The 13,002-nt window shown below is 42.9% G+C and overlaps 1 protein-coding gene across 1 annotated transcript in view; it reads right to left on the bottom strand.

The window, feature by feature from the left end:
* Positions 1–4,757, bottom strand: part of GRTP1 (growth hormone regulated TBC protein 1) — a 38,672-nt gene extending 33,915 nt beyond the window's left edge. Inside the window, exons 1-2 of the mRNA XM_072853504.1 lie at positions 4,574–4,757; positions 2,522–2,673 (exon numbers count right to left, since the gene is read on the bottom strand). Coding sequence (XP_072709605.1) covers positions 2,522–2,673; positions 4,574–4,611 — 190 coding nt within the window. The 5' untranslated portion in view covers positions 4,612–4,757. The remainder of the gene's footprint in view (positions 1–2,521; positions 2,674–4,573) is intronic.
* Between the last annotated feature and the right edge of the window lie 8,245 nt (positions 4,758–13,002).

The raw sequence follows: 13,002 nt of genomic DNA, 5'->3' as shown, positions 1-13,002 counted from the left end.
TATATACATACATACCACCCTGGATGTGAGGCAAACACGGTAGCATGTGAACACACCACATTTCCAAACTGGAAAATTAACACAAGTCATCACTTCTTCCTGTTCACTCGGACAGGAATTACGAGCTTCTCTATGTGTACAGACAAATGGGTGTGGAGCTACTGAGATACCACACGTACAATGCTTCCCTCATGTCTACTCATAGCAGGATGCATTTTGAAAAGGCCCCAGTAGAAGTCAAAATAAGGATATGGGTTCGCAGATAACAGCTATTGCGATTGGTGGGGAAGTGACAAATCAAATATTCTTCTCGGTTCTAGCTTATGGCCAACTTGCAGCAGAGGGAAAGTTAATCAGAACCAGCGGCTCCTGAGCAAAGCTTCAGAGCAATGAATGCAGGTCCTGGAGGAGAGAAATTCAATGCATCAGCAGGCAGACCTGCTCTCTAACTGCCTGCAAGGAAATCACTGCAGGATCATCTTGCAGGATAAAGCACATGCCTAAACAACTGCTTACATAATTCTAAGTGCATATGCCACAGACTTCAATCTTAATACTGATATAAGAAGGGAAGTATTTAAAAATCAGTAATTGTACAGGTTAACCTGTTGCTCTCCTCTTCTGAAGTATCAGTTGAGGACAGTGATGGAGGCTTATTGTAACAACTTTGAATTTACACTCAGACTACATTTCCTCAACATTATTTATTCCAGTCACTCCCTTAGAATTACATATTTTATATATACATGAGAATGCATAGTGTACAAATCCAAGTATGCTCAGCAAAAGTTAGTAACGTCAAAGATGATGCACCAGCCTGCAAGGGCTTACTACAGTCAAGAGCCATTGCCTGTGTCCACTCATTGGATTTATAGTATCCCATTTTTCACAAACAGTAGCCTGTTAGAGACAATTAAAACCACGTTAATGGTTACTGCCATTACATGGCTAGTGGGGCAGCATGACGATCAGTACTGAAGCTTGGTGGACAAGTTGAGAGATTTGGTCAAATTTTTGGCTCCAAAATAAGACCAAAGGCATTCACACTGTTTGTATCACAGTAGCATTCTGCATCTGCAATGCTGGAACAGGGAACACAAGGGAAGAGAAATGTAACGAACTCACAGAAATTGCTAAAAGCTGCCACTGCCACAGTTCACACATTTTAAGAGAAGACAGAGATGAATCAAAACCTGAGACTATTTTTCCAGAACAACAGAAGACTAAGTTCTGCAGAATCTCAAAATCCTCACTAATTCAAAATACCACACAGTTATCGCTATATTCAAACTTGACACCCTAAACAAAAGCTTCTTTACATTTGGAAGAAAAAGAAGAGAGTAGAAGTAGCTACTTTCTGATTAGCAGCATATGATCTAACAGCTATAGCTCAAACCTACATTTTCTGGGATTCCTCAGCCTTAAAACAGACATCCGTACACTAAATACACTGTTATACTTAAAATGTTTCACTAGTTACCATCCCATTCTTGGTGCCAAGAAAAAAAAAAAAAAAGACCCCAAAACAACAAAACCACCAGAATTAGCAGTCGAAGTCTGCACCTGAAGCACAGCTCTAAATATTCAGCTATGTTACAGTCAGTGCCTGATTAATTTTTGCTTAGTTTTACTCACCTTTTCTTTAACATACAGAACTCTACCCAACTCCAAAAGACTCCCAAGAGAAATCGAGCTGAACAGCATCATTAAGAGCAAAGAGGAAAATTTGGATGCTTATATAAAAAAATAACCCAGAGAAAGAGTGGGAGGAAAACCCCCCACCCTCTAGTTTCACAGGATTCCCTGCCACCTTCTGACTCCCACCATTTATTTCTCCCTGTCTCTCTTGCAAGATAAAACATTACTAGAGGTTTTCTTGCTTTTCAAAGTGGCCATTAACAGTTCCATGAGCATTCTATCCAATGCTGCATTAGCTCTTGCATTAATTTTACTTTCTTCACTTTGTAAGGCATTTAGCATCAGTTCTTAGCACACACCTTTTTAGCTGTGAGGTGAATGTCATTTTACAAAAGGAGGATAAGGAGAGTTAGAAAATCTCAGCCACCTAAAAAACTGTCAAAGAGTTAGCAACTGAGAGCCCTAAAATCCTCATCTCTGTGGTTCAAGACAGTGTCTTCTACATAATCTCATGTCTTTTTAAAGAGAGCACAGAGCAGAGTGCAATACAACAAACAGCTGTAAAACGGCATCTTGAAGTGCAATACAACAAACAGCTGTAAAACGGCATCTTGAAGTGCCAGCGGCCATAATCTTTGGGTTACAGATGTAATAAAATACTATAGCGTATGCCAAAGAAGGATTACTGCTTTGTAAGCTTTAAATCAAATCAACGATCCCCTTAACAGCATACTTGCTTATGTGTTATTACTGTTTATACTACTGTTTTTCATTTGAAGACAAAAATAGTATTTAACATTCAAAAGCGCAAACCATTTTAATACGATTTATATTGGTTCCAACATAATGTACTTTTTTACCTATAAAGAGACATACAGCTCACCTTTTAAACTCTTCTGTATACTTTTATTCCCCTTTAGGAGCTTGGACCATTTTATTGCTCTTCTAGTGAGTACCACTAGATATCTGGAAAAGAATGCTTCATAGGATGCATAATCAAAGTCTTCTGGCCTTTCAAACCCATATGGATCAACCCTACAAAATAAAAAAGAATTATTGTACAAATGTTTCTACATACCTACAGCTGGAAAAAAAAAAAAGTGCAAGTATGCTTTAAATAACTTCCAGTTGCTATTTCTAAAAGCAGCTCAAAACTCCCTCCTCCCAACAAAAACCTACTTTACACAAACTGTTACACTCCATTTAGCATATCAAAGCTGTTTAAGTAAATGAATTTAAACATGCACTGTTCAATCAGTTTTACAGATTTCACTACTTTTAGAAGTAAGGGGGTTTTAGAGCAAAGGATCCATTGTGTGCAAAATTGACCCAAATTATGACCACACAGAAGTCTGGGAGGTATTTTTCTCCCTAATACAAACAGTTGAAAAGTATGAAGGTATAGCGCAGCAGCTCAAATATGACCTGAGCTCACTTTCCACACAGTTCTGTACAGAAAAATCACAACAAAAAGAACAAGTTACAAAGATTATTTTTAGAAGGGCTTATTTCTGAAGTTATCTTTATGAAAGTATACAGCTTGGAAAAAAACACAAATCCTTGTGTCAACCTTCTTCATATGTAGTATCAAAAATGCTTATTTTATTATCTGTAACAATTTTTCAACGTTACATCACATTATCTCAGGCAGCATGGCACTTGATAGAGTTTCAGAACTGCACATCTGATTCTGTTCTAGCTTGATATATCGAGTCACCTTGCTAAACTAGATTGATGGCAACTTCCCAGGATGCTTTACACCTGCTGATTATCACTCGAGTACAGAGCACTCATAGGCTTCGTAGAAGTTAAACAGGCAGCGGAGTCTGTCCACGCAAAAAAGTCTGCAAGACAGACATCGAGGCTTAACTCCAAAAACATTGCCCATTTCATTCATGGAGAAAGAGTTTGCTCATGGAGTGGCACTGGCACAGCCTTGGGTAAACTCCAGCTCACGGGATCATCACGGGTAGTAAAGCATGAATCAGAAGAGGAACGTTTTAATATTCAGACCTCAAATTGGTATTACCTAATCGGCAGTTAGAAGAGTCACCTTTGTAATGATGTAATCCTCAAATTTGACACAAAAAACACAAGTGTAAAAACCACCAAAACCCCCGATACAGGTTTCGCTGAAGACACAGAACATGAGAACGCTCAAAAAATCCTAACACCTCTACGAAAACACATATTTACGACTGCGACTGCCCAGGCAGCAAGTACAGATTAATTTCACGCTCAACTCCATTCCTGAGGTAGAAAGGGAAAATAAAGAGTCAGCAAGTACGGTTTTAAGGAAGTTACCTTCCCTAACCTGCCTCCAGGCAGTGAAGGTTATCATTACTCCTAGGTGCCCTTACGTTAACAGCCGCATCGTTTGCCGGTCTGTGCCGGGGCTTTCCCCCAGGGAGGAGGCCTTCCCCCCCCGGAGCCCCCTCGGCCATTTCCCGCCGGCCCCCTGCCGCCCCCGGCCGTTACCTGCGGCCGCCCCCTCATAACCCCAAGCGCCCTGGGAGGAACATTTCGCTCTCCCCGGGTTAACCAGCTCCAAACTCACCCTCCAGCACGGCTCCTCTCTGCCCCAGCCCTTCACGTTTCTCGGCAAGACACCAGCAGGGGGAACGGCTATTGTAAGGGACTACCAAAAAACCCAAACTCCCTGCAAGGCGCTGCGAGTCACCGCTCCTGCTCCCGGCTCGCTCCCTCCCTCAGAGTGCTGCACATTCACAGGAAAGTTGTAAAAGCGGTGTTTTTACACGTGAACCCGCCCCGGGAGAGCCGAGGGGGGAGCGGGCAGGCGGCCGCCGTCGGTCCCGGCAGGGGGGGCGGGCACGCCGGACCCTCGGGGGCCGCTGCCAGGCACCCGCCTCAGAGTCGGCGCCCGCCACACGGGCCCGGGGCGGGGGAAACGAAGCGCCGCCGCCAGCAGCCCTACCTGTACGCCCAGTCCCGCCCGTCCTGTCGGCTCTCCATCGGCCGTCCGCGCTCGGCCTCCCCCCGGCGGGGAGCGTGGCGCCTGGGCCGCGGGGCGAGCTCTCCTCAGGCCGAGCAGCGCCGCGGCCCCATGCGGAGCGGCTCCCAAGTTCAACTCTCCTGCCGCCCTCCGAGGGGCGGGGGCGGCCGCCGGGTCCCGCCTCCCGCGCCCGGGGCCGGGCAGGGCAGCTCCGCGGCCGCGGGGACGGGCGGTGGCGAGGCGGCCTCCCCCCATCCCCGCCGCGGCTCCGCCTAACCTGCGCGGCCCCGCTCCGCTCCGCGCCGCCGGGCGTGGGGCCTCAGGGGTCCCCGGGCACCTCGGCGGCAAACAGATGTTGATCTGTTCTGATACTGCTTTAGATTTGTGTATTTCGCATTTCTGTCACATCTTGGAAAAAATGCGAATATTTTAGTTTGAGCAATGGCTCACTAACATAGGGTGAGAGTGGCTTCAGGTATGGCCTTTCGAAACAAAGGAATTTCCCCATAACCCACGAGAAGAGGTGGCTGTATTAGTGTTTAAGTTCACTTGGTTGGTTTGGGCTTTTTTCCCCCAAATCCTGTCACTCTTCCATTTAATTTCCCCAAATAATTCATTAAAGTCAATGCTTTGTTACATTGAAATATTCCCAACTTTAGCTTCTGCCGACTTAGTTTCCACCATAAACTAACAATCATTTAAATATGATTTAAGTAGTAAATAGCATGTTGTCAAAAAGTGGAGTAATAATACCCAAAAAGGCTTCCCTATTTCCAGAACCTGCCTCAAACATTAGCACATGGCTCTTTGTCTTTGGAGGTGTCAAACAAGCCCCAAAACCCACACGGACTCTGCCCTACCTGACTGCCAACAGCCTAATTTGTAACACACTGTGTAACAGAAAGGAGAGGGCGAAATGATACCCCTGCTTGTCCTTTTTGAATCAAGTTCTGACTTTGCACCCAGCAAAGTGCTTGGAAAATGACAGCTACTGCCGGAGAAACATTATCTCGTTCAGCCAGCAACCAAGAGTTGCTGAAGACAACAGATGGGATTTCACAAGGGAGATCAACAGTTGTTCCCTTCCAGCACACTCCTCAAGAAAGCTACCTCCTCTCTGCAGGATCAAAGGCAATCACCCACACAGAAATGTGGAAGTAGTTCAGCTCCAATGGCAGGGAAAAAAATACAGATTTGTACTTGGTTTAACTACCATCACAGGGTTGTAAAAGTTCGTGATTGTTCAGTAAAATATAATATATTTTTTTTTTGTGGGAAAATTCTGTGCTTCAGCAGGAGTAGGGCTTCTCTTGCAGGAGGGTGGTCCTGCTCAAATTACTGTGCGGCGTCACGAGCACGCTCGGGTACTGGCAGGACTGGAACCTGATTACAAACCAGCCTGGGGAGAGCCAGCCGGTGCCTGTGCCAAGCCTGTGCTTTGACATCCCGCCAGCGTTGCCTTGGCAGAGCGTAGGCAGAAGCACGCTCTGCAAACAGCTCTGCCCCAGTCACTTGGTCAAAGTCGCATAGAAAATCCTTGGCAGAGCTATGAATAGAAGGAGGTGATGCTGTCCCACGGAAGAGAAGAAGGAAGCCTCAGTTAGGCAGAATACCCCTTTCTCCCCCAAATCCTGAAGCCGCAGGCTTCTTTGGTAACAGGGTTATACTTCACCTGACAAGGTCAGGCTCTTTGGTGCATGTTCCTTTTAAAATGGATCCACCAAAAGTTCCCTGCAAACAGCAGATTGTTTCTGTGGTTAATTAAGGGTACATCTGCAGTGCATCAAGGGTAGCCTGTGTATGCCACAGTGCATTTTTACTGTCAGCAAGCCTTAAATGTTATATACAGTCTCTGTTGCTCTAATACAAGCATAATAACTTTGTGGTTCACTCAGATTTATGCCTGTTTCACACAAAGGCTCCTATTAAGAAACTTGACGTAACTCCTGTTAAGGAAGCTACTTAGAATGTTAATCGATTAATAGAAATAATTCCTAAATTTCAGTGCTAATTTGTAACAATAATTGCATCCCCATACAGTGACTGATAATATGAACCAGCCTACTGTCTGGCAATAGATAATACCTTGGTTGTCCTTCACAGGGTATCAATGCTGCTCTTTTCTGGGCAGATTATATCATGCTGCTTTTAAAGGCATTCAAAGAAACTAGTGCATAAACCCTCGGATCTGAAAACTGCATGTGCTTGGTGTTGTGATCAGCAGAAAAGAATACTATTTACTTTTGATCCTTTACTTCTGAAGGAGTTGGTGGCAGTGGCAGTGCACAGGAGGGCAGACTTTGGTGACGTTCAGACCAGTGAGGCTCACAGCCTTCCTACCTGCCTCCTGGCACAAAGGAAATGTATCTCATATAACTTCCCCCCCCCCCCCCCCCCCCTTTTTGCATCTGAACCTTATCCCTGAAGTTTTTACATTATGGTGAACGTGTTTGGTAGAAATTCCCATCCCGCTGCTGCCAGAGTAAGTCCTTAAAATAGTGACTTCCCTTTAAGGGTAGGCATTTAGGTGTGTTCCCTGCAAAGGCAGACGAAGACAGCAGGCAAATGTTTCACAGGCTGAGGCAGTCAAAGCTTCGCTTGTCTTATATCCTGTATTTTAGTGAGGAAGGCTTCCCTACTTGTGTTTGCAGAGCAGTTGCTGTTAAATAACAATACCAGCAAAATTTTCAGCCTTATCAGGAATTAGTCTGGGGTGCCTTTATGCCTCCCAGAGCTGTGAAATGTGTGCTACACCATGTGCGCTTGGTGTATCAACAGCGCTGAAACGTGGTCCAGCTTCTCACATACCACCCCCAAGCCTGTTGTTACTTTTAGGCCAGAACTGGGGAAGGAGCATCAGGAGAAAGCCTTTGATAATATCTGTGCCTGAAAGTATTTCCTCGGCTGCCTGTGAGGGCCATAAGGATTCTCTATCCATCTGAGAATAGAAGAAATATCTTCATTATTTTGTGTATCATAAATGTGTCAGTTGTCTTGCCTGAGGTTCTTTTTGCTGGCTGCAGGGAGGTCAATGAAAATAAATTGTTAGGGGGAAGCAAAGTGCAATAGGACCAAGAAAGGGATAAGGTGTGTGTGGATATAGAAGGTGTGTGTAGATATAGTGTGCCTACTATTTTTAAGACAGCACGAGTGAGTCTGTTCATTGAGAAATACCAGTAAGAAACACCATTACCAGCAAAGCTAGCAGCTCTGCTTTTCCAGATCCAGGCAGTAAGTTTTAAAAAACTCCTAACCACTCACAAAACGGTGAATAGCCCCTGTTTAGAAAATGTGAATGCAGCAGCATTGGAGAAGAGATAAAAAGAAAATTCTTGCTAGTGACTGGGTGTTGTAGTATCCCAAGTAAGCGATGAAATTCCCACAGCATACGTGGCTTCCCTAGCTTGTGTGGTTTGTCATACAGCCACTCATCTTTGTGTCTGTACTTAGTAAACCATGCCTCACAAGCGTACCCTGCTTTCTTGGAGCTCTACTCTGCATCCATTTGGCTTGAGCTGCTTTCCCATGAGCTGAAAAAACCCTGCTACTCCATACTTGGGGAAAACAGTTTAGATTAAGCAGATTTGGCAGTATAGAAATATCCAGTAAGAAGTAAACATATGTGTGTATATATATAGATATATTTTAATCACTGCAAGTCTATATTCTAACCTAGGCCCAATGTGCTCCAGGACTAGACAACTCATCCAGCTAACGAGGTTGAGGAATGCCACCATCACATCCAGACGCCTTTGGTTCCCGTTACAACCAGCTACCTACCAAGTTCAGTCAACCTTCGCCTATGTATGGATTGAGGCTCTGGACAGGTAATGAAATGCTGAACTTGCTCCATATTTTTGTCCCAGAAAATTGTGTCGTGCTTACATAATTGTAGTCTGCAGGCCTGATTAGACCAAAAGCAGTCACTGAACTTTAGAACAGACTGCATAGCAAGGACAGAATATATTTAAAAAAATGAATTTCCTCTATTCCCTGAAGGCTTCATAGCTTCACGTCTATGAAGGTTACTAGCTGGTAGGACAAGTTACAAACCCACGTGTAGTCTGGGAAGTGCCAGTATTTTGATTACTCTCAGTATGACTGTGGCCCCAGGAGTCAAAGCATACTGATATGAGCAACTATAAAAAGGAGCTCTAAAGCTTGCTGCATACCACTGCAGCCGCCTGGAGAATCAACATTACCCATGGAAATCTCTGCAGAAAGGTTTTTGCACTCAGCTGCCATCCTCCAGCTGCATCAGAAAAGAAGGCTCAAGGCTGTAAGTGACAATGCTGGAAACAGCAGGGAAAGAGAAATTATATGGTAGTGCTCTCTGTGTGAAAAACACAGCAAAATTATATGTCAGAAGTGATATGGAAAAAATATCGAGCATTATTAGCCAGAAGAGTTCCTAAGACAAGGATGTCCTTAGAAAAAGGTCAGTAGCTATCACAGACCAGTAACCCAAAGGTGTGGAATTGAGCAAACCAAAAGAGAGGTTCATAGTGTCTAATTAGTCAATGAATCTAGCTTAGGTCAGGCTGCAACTTTGTAAAACGTGTTTATTATTTTAACTGACAAAATGAAGTATTTTCTAAATGGCTTTGTTTTGGGGTTTTTTTGTTTTGTTTTTCCTTATCTACTTGAATAATCATGAGGGGTATGCTGAAAGCACTTTAAATTTATGCTGATGATGTTTACTTTCCTGGCTGCATGAGTACAAGGTGCGTAACTGAACTTTGAAATTTCTCAGTGAGAGATGACAGACAAGATTGGAGAATATTAACTTCTCCTTACTTCTCCCATCCCCTTTTTCTTTCTTGTCCCTATTTGTGAAGGTATCATGCCTAGCAAATCTGGCAGCTCCAAGATCTACTGATTAGGAATGAGGTTTAACCTGGATGTTCTCTGGCTGTCTACTATGATTTTACATTTGGGCCTAGTTGGGAAAAGTGAAGGCAAACCTTCTCCTGGCCTTCGATTGCCTCTGTGTTAGGACTCCTGCAAGGACTCTCATTTCAATCATCTCAAGCCATATCCTATTCCATAAGGAGCAGGCAGAGTTATCATTACAGGTATTTAAATACAATCATTGCATGTAAATACATAGTGTTAGCTGTGAATAACATTATCTATTTCACTTAATTGTCTCTATGCAGTTAAGGGTTTCTCTGAAAATCACACATTAAGGAAAAAAATCCTTAAAGTAATGACAGTTTGGTATAAAAAGAAGAAGGTATAGCTACCCATTCAGGAAGATACATCCATTCTTCACATGGAATAAGGCAGGAGTTTTCCAGGAGCACAGCTAATCTTAAGTTTGTGTAATTAAATACTGTTTCATAATGCATAGGTACAAGGGCATTGAGTTTAGGTCAGCTCAGCAAATTCCCTTTCTGTAAGTTCCCAGCTTTGGAGCATTGAACTCCACAAAGTTAATGTGCTCCCAAGGAGGTTGTTCTTCACTGTAGCTTTCTGCATGTTTATTCCTTGCACATTTTTCAAACTCACAGGCTGAAAGAAAACCAAGAAGTTTTGTGAAAACCCAAACTTGGGTTTGACAGCAAGAGCGGCTGACGCTTCTTTCACCTCCAGGGTTGTAGCAACAACCATCTGTACAGATGTGCCTCAGTATTTACACGTAATCAAGGTATCAGATGAAGTATCATGTTATTTTAAAATTCCTTTGAAAGGTAAGAAACTTTGATTGCAACATCTAGGATCAAATTATGACTTCTCTCTGGCTTACTTTGTCAGGTAACAGATTATATCACATAACTAATACTGGAGGAAAAATTCAATTCTAATTCTGTGTTAATTTGCAGATAAATGTCCCCTAAACACTAATGTTCTCACTAGCTGATACATTGTCAAAATTTAAATTATTTAATTTAAATTTCCTTTTTTTATTTCAGGTATTGCTGACACTGTTCTTTCCTGTCTTAAAGTAAATTGAGGAGGGATGTGTAGCGCTGAAAACTATCAGCAACATTTTGGTATTTCCATGGTTTGCTGCGTAAGTGGTTACAAAAATAATATGTTCTCAGCCAGCTGTTTGATTCTTTTTTTGCATTGAAAGTGTAGCTCACATGTCTACAATACACCAGACATTTTTTTGACTGAGAAATTTTATTTTTGTTATGTGTGAACTTATGAAAATTATGCAATTTAATTTGCCGTTATTATCCAGTGAGCCATAGCAATCATTGTGTATGCCAGTGCTGCACATTTACATTGCTTCTGCAACAGGTACCTTCTATTTCTGTATTTTCATATTTCTCAACAACACATTTTTCAATAATTTTCTCCTCAGAAACTCCAATAGTATTATTTTTATAATAATTTCCTTTTACATGATATCTTGTCACCACCAGCCCTTCATGAGCAATTGATAAATTTCTGAACACAGTCAAGTAAGCTTTATGATAATTATTATCTTTCCTGCTATATGCAAAGTCATTTTTTCACATGGTTGCCGAAGTGGAAGCGTCTTCTTGTTAGATGTTGATGGAAAATTGACCATAGTCATAATCTGTATGTAGATGCAAATCAATCCGCCAAAATATGTAAGTAATACTTAGATGTTAGACCATTACAGTCTTGCCTGCTGTGGACATGCCTTGTAGGGGCCCTGGTGCTCTGCCCCCCTCAGTTAGAGTTTAGCCCATGATACCTACATGTGATGAAACCATTTTGCATTCCAAAGAATGAGTCTATAAGTAATTCCAGCTGCAATTCTATTAACTACGCTGTTCTGTAAATATCTATCAGACATAGCTTTTTGCATTTCGATGGCAGCATAAATGCCCTGTATAAAATTTGCTGAGAGTTACAGACTTCAAGTATTTAATGGTTCTTTATATGTGTGCAACAGATTAGTTTGCGTAAATGAAACAACTTTCAGCAAAGAAAGCTCAGATTCAATCCCACAGAAGTCACCAGTATGGGGGGGAAGGGGCTGAGTGTTCATCGTGCCTCTCTTAATCATTTTCAGTTCTTTTTTTCAGCCTGTCCCAGTCCTCAGGGTTCAAACAGCTGTGGTAGTGCAGGACCAGAGAGTGTACGAATCACTCAAGGAGAGGAGATGATTCTCGTCCAGTGTGAAAAACTATCACTCGGGCCTTCACCCAAGCAAAAAAGATGATTTCTCTCTCCAGTGCTCCATGTGGGATTGCTGAGCTGGGAGAGATGCTGCTGGGAAGCTTTAGCACTCCTTCTAGCCAGAAATATCCAGTCTCTGCCTGAAGGAACCACCTGACTCTCACAAAATATATTACACATGGCTATTCGGTCTCTCACATGGCATTTCTTTGCTTGCGTTACAAAAAAATAGAGGCTGGGGTCTGTACGTTAAAGCAGGCCAGCTCTTAAATGTGAAGGTACAGCCACAGTTTTACTTCACATTTGAGTAGTCGGGGAAAGCAAACATGAAGGAGCTGCAAATAGAGAGAAAGCAAGTTCAGCCTTCCATCTAGTAGAGAAAATGCTGGTGTGTTGGATATGCGCAGAACACAGGGGAGTTTTCCCCCTGCACATCACAGGATCAAATACAGCTCACAGCAAAGTTGCAAGTCTAGCACCTATATGCAAGCTGAGAATCGAATGGTCGGATACCAGGAAGATGGATAACTTACTGAGAACTTCCTCAGACCCACCCAGTGCTTCAGAAAAGAAAAAAAAACCAGAGAGTTTCTAAAGGAGACTCTTAGAAGTCCTCTTCTAGGGAGGACTCAGCCTTTCAAAGTGCACCGTCAGTATTCGTCAGCATGACTGGGACTTACTCTGTGTGGAAAAACACTAGTGGCTTTTTTGATGGCAGTGGCTGCATTGCAGAGTACTGATGTGTGGTTACTACAAGGGGTGGTTAGTGTTCACAGTGTAGTTTCTAGTATGAAACAAATGCCAGATTAGCAAGGTGTTGCATTTCCCACAGCAATGATAGTGTGTCGCTGGCAGTACCATTCATATTCCCAGGGGAGAAAGCTAACACTGAACCTTGCAGTCAAGCTTATGTGGTGACAATAAACAGTACTTAAAAACCTCACAGTTGCTGTCAAGGGTCCTCACAAAGGGGACACTTGTGATGAAACAAGACAGCTCTGATGGACTGTTTTCTGGGAAGAAATAACGATTAGGTAACTCTTACATAAGAATCAATGGTTGGTTTTAGCTTTTCAATGGTCTGTTTTTCTGCTTGAGGATGCTTCAATATCTTTTGTAAATACATCCTCCTCTGCGTAACGGGACTTGCACTTCCCTGACGACAGAGCTATCTTCAGATGTTCTGGTCTGGACTGCATTTAAGGTTTCTCCCTAAATGCTTTCGAAAACCAGTGGAGTAACATCAAATAATATTTGAGAAATTTGCAGCAGGTGATTGCAAAGAGCAAAGCTGTGAATGCTGAAATGTT

This window comes from Ciconia boyciana, chromosome 1 (genome assembly GCF_034638445.1).
Source record: "Ciconia boyciana chromosome 1, ASM3463844v1, whole genome shotgun sequence".
NCBI lineage: Eukaryota > Metazoa > Chordata > Aves > Ciconiiformes > Ciconiidae > Ciconia > Ciconia boyciana.
The sequence above is the reverse complement of the archived record's forward strand: the minus strand, read 5'-3'. Positions and strand labels throughout refer to the sequence as shown.